The sequence below is a fragment of the Brassica napus genome (assembly GCF_020379485.1).
Source record: "Brassica napus cultivar Da-Ae chromosome C9 unlocalized genomic scaffold, Da-Ae chrC09_Random_64, whole genome shotgun sequence".
NCBI lineage: Eukaryota > Viridiplantae > Streptophyta > Magnoliopsida > Brassicales > Brassicaceae > Brassica > Brassica napus.
This window is the reverse complement of record NW_026014423.1, coordinates 49,869-62,500: the sequence shown is the minus strand read 5'-3', so window position 1 is coordinate 62,500 and position 12,632 is coordinate 49,869. Positions and strand designations below refer to the sequence as shown.

Below are 12,632 nucleotides of genomic sequence, written 5' to 3'. Positions count from 1 at the left end.
GGAAAAGAACGAATATCTTTTACATATCCCCCCAACCTTTCAACTTTTTTTGAAATGATACAAAAAAGATCCCTTCATTTACAACAGAAAAAAAAACCTCGGATCAAGTTTATACTTGTTGGAGTTTGGTCAATGAAGAAAAAAGGAAAATTTAAAAAACGAATTTTTAAATAGAATTGAAGCTTTAGATAAAAAAGGTCTATTGAAAATATACTGGAAAAAACAACTCGATTTTGTCATAACGAAACTCAAAAAGAATATTTACCTAAAATTTATGATCCATTTTTACATGGGATTTCGCGCGGAAGAATCAAAAAATTATCTCCGTTCCAAATCATAACCAAAACCTATAAAAAAAAGAATATAAGAGGATCTTGGATAAACAAAATTCATGCTATACTTCTGAAGATTAATTCTCAAAAATTTGAGCAAACAATAGAAAAATTTAAAAGAAAGTCTTTATCAATAGAGAAAAAACTTTATTTTTTTTCCGAACCCCAAGAAGAAAAAATTCAGTCAGAAGAAGAAATAAAAATTTCAAAATTTTATTTGATGTCGTTATAATTTATAATAATGATCAAACTCTTATAAAAAATTTTATTGATTTCCATGAAATCAATAAACAAGTTCCTCAATGGTCATACAAATTAACAAGTGAATTGGAAGAATTGGAAGCTGAAACTGAAGAAAATATACCAACCGAACCTGGAATTCGTTCAAGAAAAGCAAAACGTGTAGTGGTTTTTACTGATTTAAAAGAACCGCATAACGAGATTTATACTAATCTCAAAGATAATCAAAATTCTGATCAAACAGATGAAATGGCTTTGATCCGTTATTCACAACAATCTGATTTTCGTCGAGAGATAATTAAAGGATCCATGCGTTCCCAAAGGCGTAAAACTGTTATTTGGGAATTTTTGCAAGCAAAAGCACATTCGCCCCTTTTTTTTGATAGAATAGATAATTTTTTTTTTTTTTCGTTTGATATATGGGGGCTAAAAAAAAAAATTCTTAGAAATTTCATGTGGAAAAAAAAAATTTTTTTTGATAAAAACGAAGAAGAACAATCAAAAAAAGAAGAACAAGACGTATAGAAATTGCGGAAACTTGGGATAGCTTCTTATTTGCTCAAATAATAAGAGGTTTTATTTTAGTAACTCAATCTATTCTTAGAAAATATATTATATTACCTTTATTGATAATAATTAAAATAGCATCCGTATCGTATTATTTCAACTTCCCGAGTGGGAAGAGGATTTAAAGGAGTGGAAACGTGAAATGCATGTTAAATGTACTTATAATGGGGTTCAACTATCCGAAACAGAATTTCCACGAAACTGGTTAACGGATGGTATTCAGATAAAAATCCTATTTCCGTTTTATCTTAAACCTTGGCATAAATATAAATTTCAATCATCTCAGAAGGCTCGACTAAAAAAACAAAAGGAGAAAAAAATGATTTTCGTTTTTTAACAGTTTGGGGGCTGGAAACTGACCTACCTTTTGGTTCTACCAACCAAAGCCTTCTTTTTTAAACCTATTTTTAAAGAATTAAAAAAAGAATCAAAAAATCCAAACGAAGTCTTTTCCGGTTTTAAGGATTTTCAAAGAAAGAGCAACAATTTTCCTAAAAGTCGAAAAAGAAATTAAAAACTGGATTATAAAAACTTGCTTTTTCTAAAAGAAAAAAAAAAAAACCTTTCAAAACGAAATAGAATTCCATTAGTTGGCCCGAGAAAATATGAATTAAATGAAACTAAAAAATTCAATAATGAGTAATCAGATGATTCATGAACTATCTGTTCAAAAAAATCGACGGAGTGGCCAAATTCTTCACTCAGCGAAAACAAAATAAAAAATGTGATTGATAAAATAAAGACAATCAGAAATCAAACGAAAAAATTTCAAAAGAAAAAGAAAAACTAACTAATAGTTGTAACAAACTGTGTTATGATTCTAAAATAATTGAGTCATCAAAAAAAAGTTGGCAGACATTAAAAAAAAAAAAAACTCGATTAATTCGTAAATCTTTTTTTTTTTTTCAATTTTGCGTTGAACAACTGTCTATTTCTATTTTTCTAGGTATTATTAATATTCCAAGAATTACTACACAACTTTTTGTTGATTCAACAAAAAAAATTCTTGATGTATATTTACAAGAATGAGGAAAATGGAGAAAAAAAAAAAAAAAAAATACCATTTATTTTATTTCGACTATAAAAATTTCATATCAAAAAAAATTTTTTTAGTTATGACTTATGCTCTTTATCACAAGCATATGTATTTTACAAATTATCACAAATTCAAGTTAGTAACTTTTCTAAATTAAAGTCTTTTTTTGAATATAACATATACATAACATCCTTTTTTGTTAAGAATCAAATAAAAGATTTTTTTAAAGAACAAGGAATCTTTCATTATGAATGGAAAGATAAAACCCTTTTAAATTCCGAAATAAATCAATGGAAAAACTGGTTACGAAGTCATTCTCAATATAATTTACCTCAGATTGCATGGGCTAGATTAGTAACCCAAAAATGGAAAAAAAAACTAAACCAAGACTCTCTAGTTCTAAATCCAAGTTTAAACAAAGTGGATTCATACGAAAAAAAATTTTTGATAATTACAAAAAACAAAATTTTGTGAGGCTAACTTATTTTTCAATCCAAAACATAAACAGAATTTCAAAAAGGATTCTATATATAATCTTTTTTGCTACAAATCTATTCATTCTACAGAAAAATTTTTTGATATGTCTACAGGCCTAGAAAATTTTTTAATCTCTTGTTTTCTAGAAAAATATAATATTCGCAGTATAGGGGAAATTTTGCATAGAAAATATTTGGATTGGAGAATTCTCAACTTTTGGTTTAGAAAAAAAGTAAATATTGAGCTTGATACTAGGAGTAAAAAAAAATATTTAAAACTAAAGTTAAGAATTATAAAAGAATTTATAAAATAACTAAGACGAGTCTTGCCAATCAAAAAATAAATTTTTTTGATTGGATGGGAATGAATGAAGAAATACTAAATCCTCGTATAACAAATTTTGACTTTTTTTTCTTTCCAGAATTTTTCTTATTTTCTAGTACATATAAAATGAAACCGTGGGTCATACCAATTAAATCACTTCTTTTCAATTTTAATGAAACAAAAATGTGAATAAACAGATCACCCTAAAGAAAAAAGGTTTTATACCATCAAACGAAAAAAATTCCTTCGGTTTTTTAATCTAAATAAAGAAGAAAACGAATCAGCAGGTCAAGAAGAGTTTGAATCAGATAAAGAAACAAAAATAAATACGGAATCAGCTCTATCAAAGCAAGAAAAAAATATTGAAGAAAATTATACAGAATCGAAGATAAAAAAACGTAAAAATAAAAAAAACCAAAAAGCAATACCGAAGCGGAACTTGACTTATTTCTCAAAAGGTATTCGCGTTTTCAATTGCGATGGAATTGTTTTTTTAATCAAAAAATCCTCAATAATGTAAAAGCATACTGTCTCTTGGTTAGACTAAAAAATCCAACCGAGATAACGATATCTTGTATTGAAAGAGGAGAGATGAGCTTAGATATTCTAATGATTGAGAAGAATTTCACTTTTTCAAAATTAATGAAAAAAGGAATATTGATTGTTGAACCTGTTCGTTTGTCTGTAAAAAACGACGGCCAACTTATTATATATAGAACCATCGGGATTTCATTGGTTCATAAAAATAAACAAAAATAAGTAAAAGATCAAAAAAAAAAAGCTATATTTATAAAAAAAAAGTTTAAATTTCTTTGTCCCTGAAACTATTCTATCCCCTAAACGACGTAAAGAATTTCGAATTCTAATTTGTTTCAATTTAAAAAAAAAAATGCAAGGGATAGAAATTCAAAATTTGATACAAATATTCAAAACTTGACCACAGTTTTGAATAAAAAGAAAGATCTTGATAAGGATAAAAAAACCTAATTAAATTAAAATCCTTTCTTTGGCCCAATTTTCGATTAGAAGATTTAGCTTGTATGAATCGCTATTGGTTTAATACGACTAATGGAAATCATTTCAGTATGATAAGAATACACATGTATACGCGATTTCAAATGCATTAATGGTAGATCCTTTTTACTATATTTTGACTATATATATAGTATTAAGTTACGGTATATGAACAATATATAATATAAGTTACGGTATATGAAAACAATTGGATGCACAAATGTGAGGGATTTTTTTTAATTCAATCTTTATACATGAGATTCATTGAATTGACATAGATACCACTCAGAGCGAATTCATAAATAAATTTTTAAAATCCTCCTTTTTAGATCGAAATTTAAACTTTTTTTTATAAATTAAGAATTAATAAGTTGATAATTAAATTCGGATCCTTGTACAAAAAAACTACCATTATTATTACTGATCAGTAAAATTCATATCTTTCAATTCATATTAAAAAGGGAAGGATTTCTTTTTATGATAAAAAATACATTCATTTCATTTCAAGAAAAAAAGAAGAAAGCAAGGGATCTGTTGAATTTCAAGTAGTCAGTTTCACTAATAAGATACGAAGACTTACTTCACATTTGGAATTGCACAGAAAAGATTATTTATCTCAGAGAGGTCTACGAAAAATTCTGGGAAAACGTCAACGACTGCTGGCTTATTTGTCAAAAAAAAATAGAGTACGTTATAAAGAATTAATTAATCAGTTGAATATTCGGGAATTAAAAACTCGTTAAATTCCAAAATTGTGAATTAGTTAATTTTTTAGATCTTGAATTTTTGAATAAACTTCTTTTTCAGCAATCTAATTCATACCAGAACGAATCAAGGAAAAACTTATGAAGAGACCAGTTACAGGAAAAGATCTTATGATAGTCAATATGGGACCTCACCACCCATCCATGCACGGTGTTCTTCGCTTAATTGTTACTCTAGACGGTGAGGATGTTGTTGATTGTGAACCCATATTGGGTTATTTACACAGAGGAATGGAAAAAATTGCAGAAAACCGAGCAATTATACAATATTTACCTTATGTAACGCGGTGGGATTATTTAGCTACTATGTTTACAGAAGCAATAACAGTAAACGGACCCGAACAATTAGGAAATATTCAAGTTCCTAAAAGAGCCAGCTATATCAGAGTAATTATGCTAGAATTGAGTCGTATAGCTTCTCATCTGTTATGGCTTGGCCCTTTTATGGCAGATATTGGGGCACAGACTCCCTTTTTCTATATTTTCAGAGAACGAGAATTTGTATATGATCTATTCGAAGCTGCCACCGGTATGAGAATGATGCATAATTTTTTTCGTATTGGAGGAATAGCGGCGGATTTACCTTATGGTTGGATAGATAAATGCTTGGATTTTTGTGATTATTTTTTAACAGAGGTTGTTGAATATCAAAAACTTATTACACGAAATCCTATTTTTTTAGAACGAGTTGAAGGCGTTGGGATTATTGGTGGGGAAGAAGCAATAAATTGGGGTTTATCCGGACCAATGTTACGCGCATCCGGAATACCATGGGATCTTCGTAAAGTTGATCGTTATGAGTCTTACGATGAATTTGAATGGGAAATTCAGTGGCAAAAACAAGGAGATTCATTAGCTCGTTATTTAGTACGACTTAGCGAAATGACAGAATCCATCAAAATTATTCAACAGGCTCTGGAAGGACTTCCGGGGGGTCCCTATGAAAATTTAGAAAGCAGAGGCTTTGATAAAAAAAGGAATCCAGAGTGGAATGATTTTGAATATCGATTCATTAGTAAAAAACCTTCCCCTACTTTTGAATTATCGAAACAAGAACTTTACGTAAGAGTTGAAGCTCCAAAAGGGGAATTGGGAATTTTTCTCATAGGAGATCAAAGTGGTTTTCCTTGGAGATGGAAAATCCGACCGCCGGGTTTTATTAATTTGCAAATTCTTCCTGAACTAGTTAAAAGAATGAAATTGGCTGATATTATGACGATACTCGGTAGCATAGATATAATTATGGGAGAAGTTGATCGTTAAAATGATAATTTATGCAACAGAAGTACAAACAATAAATTCTTTTCTTAGATTGGAATCTTTAAAAGAGGTCTATGGACTCATATGGATATTTGTCCCTATATTTTCTCTTGTATTGGGAATCATAACTGGTGTACTAGTAATTGTGTGGTTAGAAAGAGAAATATCTGCAGGGATACAACAACGTATTGGACCTGAATACGCCGGCCCGTTAGGAATTCTTCAAGCTTTAGCCGACGGGACAAAACTACTTTTCAAAGATCTTCGTCCATCTAGAGGAAATACTCCTTTATTTAGTATTGGACCATCTATAGCAGTTATCTCTATTTTACTAAGTTATTCAGTAATTCCTTTTAGCAATCACCTTGTTTTAGCGGATCTCAATATCGGTATTTTTTTATGGATTGCCATCTCAAGTGTTGCTCCGATCGGACTTCTTATGTCAGGATATGGATCAATAATAAATATTCTTTTTTAGGTGGTCTGCGAGCTGCTGCTCAAGCGATTAGTTATGAAATACCATTAACTCTATGTGTTTTATCAATATCTCTACGTGCGATTCGTTGAAACAGAAAGGTTTATTCCGTTTCTTCTAGATAAAAAAAAATGAAAAAAAAAACGGAATATATATATTTATCTTTCGGGTTTATCTTAATAAAAGGAATTTGAATTTGATAGTTATATATGAGTGAAAAAAAACTGCTCAGAAATTAGCAGTAAAAAGAAAAATTAAGTCTCATTTCCTATGTACAAAGGTTAAATGGAAATAAACGTAAGCGTAAGAATCGCTTTACCCCAAGGTTGGTTGATTAGTCAGCCGGGCTTGAAGCGGGTTAAAAAAATATTAACCGTATGACGTTTTCACTATCAGTTATATAAATTACTATACATATACATATATTACAAAGTGATCGGCAATTAGGTAAAAACGCGTGGATGGTTAGAAACACCAAAATACACAAAGAATTTGTAATAGAGATTAACCAAATTGAAAAGGATATTTATGCATAACATAAGATAACAAAAAAAGAAGGTTAATTGGGGCTTGAAATTTGTAGAAATTATCAGGCAGTACTCCCCAAGATTCCGATTCAGAGTATGCTCCCATCCACCGATAAATGTAATGACTATCAGAAACGAAATAATCCTTTATTTTTTTTTAAGTCCACCTACTTTTTTTCTAAAAAAGAAAGAAAGAAGAATAGGAACGAAACAAGTATATTTTTTTTTATAGATTTCGAAAATAAAATAGAATTTCTATCATGAATAAGAAACTAATAGGATGTTTAATTCTTTTTCGTAATTGAAAAACACGACGGGCTGAAAAACCTAGGTTTAGTTTTACAAGGGGTGCTTTATTAAAGGATTAAGTTATTACTCAACAAATAGAAATTAAAATTTGTAAAGGATGAGATGAATTCCGAAGCGCGTTTTTTAGTTTTAGAATTTGAGCAGACAGAATTCCATTGGTATAATTCGGGACCCCAGATATATTTCTATTTAATCCATTTTAGAACACATCATATCCATCTAAATAATACTAATCTGGTCCTTATATTTATTTACGGCCCCCGAGGAGCCGTATGAGGCGAAAACCTCATGTACGGTTTTGTAATAGCGGTGAGAATAGTAATGTTATCACCGACTAGGATTATCTAACAGTTTAAGTACAGTTGATATAGTTGAGGCACAATCAAAATATGGTTTTTGGGGATGGAATTTGTGGCGTCAACCTATAGGTTTTATCATTTTTCTAATTTCTTCCCTAGCAGAATGCGAGAGGTTACCTTTTGATTTACCAGAAGCGGAAGAAGAATTAATAGCAGGTTATCAAACTGAATATTCCGGTATCAAATTTGGTTTATTTTATGTTGCTTCTTATCTAAATCTATTAATTTCCTCATTATTTGTAACAGTTCTATACTTAGGCGGTTGGAATATTTCTATTCCGTATATATCTATGCTGGAGCTATTTGAAAAGGATCAAATTTTTGGAACAACAATTGGTATCTTTATTACATTAGCTAAAACTTATTTGTTCTTGTTCATTTCTATCGCAACCAGATGGACTTTACCTAGGCTAAGAATGGATCAACTATTAAATCTTGGATGGAAATTTCTTTTACCGATTTCCCTTGGTAATCTATTATTAACAACTTCTTTCCAACTCTTTTCACTCTAAATTGAAAATCAATCCAAGATATTCATTACTTGTTTTAAACAAGAGAAAGAAACAAAGATCAAATTATTCATAGATAATTACAATATGCTTCCTATGATAACCGGGTTCATGAATTATGGTCAACAAACCCTACGAGCTGCAAGGTATATTGGTCAGGGTTTCATGATTACCTTATCCCACACAAATCGTTTACCTGTAACTATTCAATATCCCTATGAAAAATTAATAACATCAGAACGTTTCCGCGGTCGAATCCATTTCGAATTTGATAAATGCATTGCTTGTGAAGTATGTGTTCGAGTATGTCCTATAGATCTGCCGGTTGTTGATTGGAAATTGGAAACTAATATTCGAAAAAAACGATTGCTTAATTACAGTATTGATTTTGGAATTTGTATATTTTGTGGTAATTGTGTTGAGTATTGTCCAACAAATTGTTTGTCAATGACTGAAGAATATGAGTTTTCAACTTATGATCGTCACGAGTTGAATTATAATCAAATCGCTTTGGGGCGTTTACCAATGTCAGTAATTGACGATTATACTATTCGAACAATTTTGAATTCACCTCAAACAAAAAATGGGTAAACCCATTAATTTTATTAAAAAAGAATGCAAAACTGTTGAATTATATTATATAAAGAATTTAATTAAAAACTTGTATTTATAGAATAATATTAAGTATTAAGGCTCATCCTTTTAATATAATATTTTCGTAATTATTATCTTGCTTGAAATAGATAGGTTGAAAATATTAGAATAAAAAAGCGAAACTGTCTAATAATTGTATCTACATCAATTAATATTCATTAGATTCTAATTTCACTCTATTAGAAACATATTAAAAAAAATTCCCCGGTTAAATTAATAAGGTCATGAAAAGGATTTCTATTTTTTCTTTTTTTAATAATATAATGGATTTGCCTGGAAAAATACATGATTTTCTTTTAGTTTTTCTGGGATCTGGTCTTCTAGTAGGAGGTCTGGGAGTGGTATTACTTCCTAACCCAATATTTTCAGCCTTTTCCTTAGGATTTGTTCTTGTTTGTATATCTTTATTGTATATTCTAGCAAATTCCCATTTTGTAGCTGCTGCACAACTCCTTATTTACGTGGGAGCCATAAATGTTTTAATCATATTTGCTGTGATGTTCATGAATGATTCCGAATATTCCATAGATTTCAATCTGTGGACTGTTGGGAATGGGATTACTTCAGTGGTTTGTACAACTATTCTTTTTTCATTAATTTCTACTATTCTCGATACGTCATGGTACGGGGTTATTTGGACTACAAGATTAAACCAGATTTTAGAACAAGATTTAATAAGTAATAGTCAACAAATAGGAATTCATTTATCAACAGATTTTTTTCTTCCATTTGAACTCATTTCAATAATTCTTTTAGTTGCTTTGATAGGTGCAATTTCTGTGGCTCGTCAATAAAAAGGTTCCAATTAGTAAAGACCAAAGAAAACTTTGTGTTTGTGTATGTTATGATATTTTTTTCCGTTCATTCAATTTGATTGAATACTATTTCATTTTTTAAATATAAATTTTTATATTTTATATATTTGAAATTTTTTCCCTAATATAGTTTTTATTCGTACTTTGTTGTTATATTCTAGTTGATTGAATCCGGTGAATTGTTTTTATTATTCATATTGATAATGAATCAAAATTGATAAGGAGTTGCTCAATGATACTCGAACATGTACTTGTTTTGAGTGCCTATTTATTTTTGATTGGTCTTTATGGATTGATCACGAGTCGAAATATGGTTAGGGCTCTTATGTGCCTTGAACTTATACTCAATGCAGTTAATATGAATCTCGTAACATTTGCTGATTTTTTTGATAATTCCCAACTAAAAGGGGATATTTTCTGCATTTTTGTTATAGCAATTGCAGCCGCTGAAGCAGCTATTGGATTAGCTATAGTCTCGTCAATTTATCGTAACAGAAAATCAACTCGCATCAACCAATCGACCTTATTAAATAAGTAGCATAAATCAAAAAATTATAGGTTTAAATTTGCATATATGATAGGTTATGACTTACTAGATTAAATTTGTGAAAATTTAAGAAATCAAAGTATTTTAGCCCCATTTTTTACCAATTGAGCCAGAATTCATTAAAAAATTCTATTAAAAGAAATCATTGCTTCATCTAGTATTTTAATTTAATATATCATTTAGTTATAAGTTTACTAGATTGAAAATTTATGACATTAAAAAAACTATAGATCCTATGTCACATTCAGTAAAAATTTATGATACCTGTATAGGATGTACTCAGTGTGTCCGAGCATGTCCTACAGACGTATTAGAAATGATACCTTGGGATGGATGTAAAGCTAAGCAAATAGCTTCTGCCCCAAGAACCGAGGATTGTGTTGGTTGTAAGAGATGTGAATCTGCCTGTCCAACGGATTTTTTGAGCGTTCGAGTTTATTTATGGCATGAAACAACTCGAAGCATGGGTCTAGCTTATTAATACGTTACCGAAAACCTGATTTGAATAAATTTGGAATACATTTTATTTTTTTTATTGACAAGTACTCGTACTCAAAAAAGTTCAATTATATTTTTTTATTTATATATTTTTTTGAGTACGCGTTCTTTGGACCTGGTGTATCTTGTCTTTACCACGAATGATTTTCCTTGGTTAACAATAATTGTTGTTTTTCCAATATCTGCCGGTTCATTAATGTTATTTCTCCCGCATAGGGGAAATAAAGTTAATAAGTGGTATACTATATGCATTTGTATCTTAGAACTTCTTCTAACGACTTACGCTTTTTGTTATAATTTTAAACTGGACGATCCATTAATTCAACTGTCCGAAGATTATAAATGGATCAATCTTTTTGATTTTTATTGGAGACTGGGAATAGATGGACTTTCTATAGGAACGATTTTACTGACCGGATTTATTACTACTTTAGCTACTTTAGCGGCTTTTCCAGTTACTCGGGATTCCCGATTATTCTATTTCCTGATGTTAGCAATGTACAGCGGCCAAATAGGATCGTTTTCTTCTCGGGATATTTTACTTTTTTTCATCATGTGGGAATTAGAATTAATTCCCGTTTATCTCCTTTTATCCATGTGGGGTGGAAAGAAACGTTTGTATTCAGCTACAAAATTTATTTTATACACTGCAGGAAGTTCTATTTTTTTATTAATAGGAGTTTTAGGTATTTTATATGGTTCGAACGAACCAACATTAAATTTAGAACTATTAGGGAATCAAGCCTATCCGGTCACACTCGAAATACTCTTTTATATTGGATTTCTTATTGCTTTTGCCGTCAAATCACCGATTATACCTTTACATACTTGGTTACCTGACACCCACGGCGAGGCACATTACAGTACCTGTATGCTTCTCGCTGGAATCTTATTAAAAATGGGAGCATATGGATTGGTTCGAATCAATATGGAATTATTACCTCACGCTCATTCTATGTTTTCTCCTTGGTTGATGGTAGTCGGTACAATCCAAATAATTTATGCAGCTTCAACATCTCCCGGTCAACGTAATTTAAAAAAGAGAATAGCCTATTCTTCTGTATCTCATATGGGTTTTATAATTATAGGTATTGGTTCTATAACGGATCCTGGGCTTAATGGAGCTATTTTACAAATAATCTCTCATGGATTTATTGGCGCTGCACTTTTTTTCTTGGCAGGAACTAGTTATGATAGAATCCGGCTTGTTTATCTTGATGAAATGGGTGGAATGGCTATCTCCATTCCAAAGATATTTACAATGTTCACTATCTTATCGATGGCTTCCCTTGCATTACCGGGCATGAGTGGTTTTGTTGCCGAATTAATCGTTTTTTTTGGAATAATTACCAGCCAAAAATATTTCTTAATTTCAAAAATTTTAATTATTTTTGTAATGGCAATTGGAATGATATTAACTCCTATATATTTATTATCTATGTCACGTCAAATGTTCTATGGATACAAGTTAATTAATGCCAAAAACTTTTCTTTTTTTGATTCTGGACCCCGAGAGTTATTTCTTTCAATCTCTATTCTTCTACCCATAATTGGTATTGGGATTTATCCTGATTTTGTGCTCTCATTAGCAAGTGACAAGGTCGAATCCATTTTATCTAATTATTTTTATGGATAGTTTTCAGGAAATAAAAAAAACATTAAATTGAATTATAATAAGAAGTCTTTGCTTTTTGTATTGTGAGAACCTTTTGAATCATTGTACTACTTGATTCAAAAGGTTCTTGATGATTTACTACTAAAACTAAATTAGATTTCTTAACTTAGATGAAGTTATATATAGATGCTATTTTTTTATTTGGATTCTTTTCTTTTTTTGTTAATGTTTTAGTTAATTCGATGTAAATGAACCATAACTATGTAAACCTATTCCTAAAAGATTGACGCCAAAATAGCATATCCAAATT

At 30.0% G+C, this 12,632-nt stretch overlaps 1 protein-coding gene and 2 pseudogenes across 2 annotated transcripts in view; all 3 read left to right on the top strand.

The window, feature by feature from the left end:
* The window catches only part of LOC125595170, a 38,155-nt pseudogene that overhangs the window by 1,172 nt on the left and 24,351 nt on the right, over positions 1 to 12,632 (top strand). The window lies entirely within an intron of this gene.
* On the top strand, positions 535 to 6,269 carry LOC125595173 (NAD(P)H-quinone oxidoreductase subunit H, chloroplastic). The gene has a single exon (XM_048771074.1). The coding sequence runs from the start codon at positions 4,836 to 4,838 to the stop codon at positions 6,015 to 6,017; it is 1,182 nt and encodes a 393-aa protein (XP_048627031.1). The 5' UTR covers positions 535 to 4,835; the 3' UTR covers positions 6,018 to 6,269.
* LOC125595175 lies at positions 6,019 to 12,349 on the top strand (annotated as a pseudogene).

What these genes read in the sequence shown, in the direction of transcription:
- LOC125595173 (XM_048771074.1), top strand. Translation starts at nt 4,836, where the DNA reads ATGAAGAGACCAGTTACAGGAAAAGATCTTATGATAGTCAATATGGGA.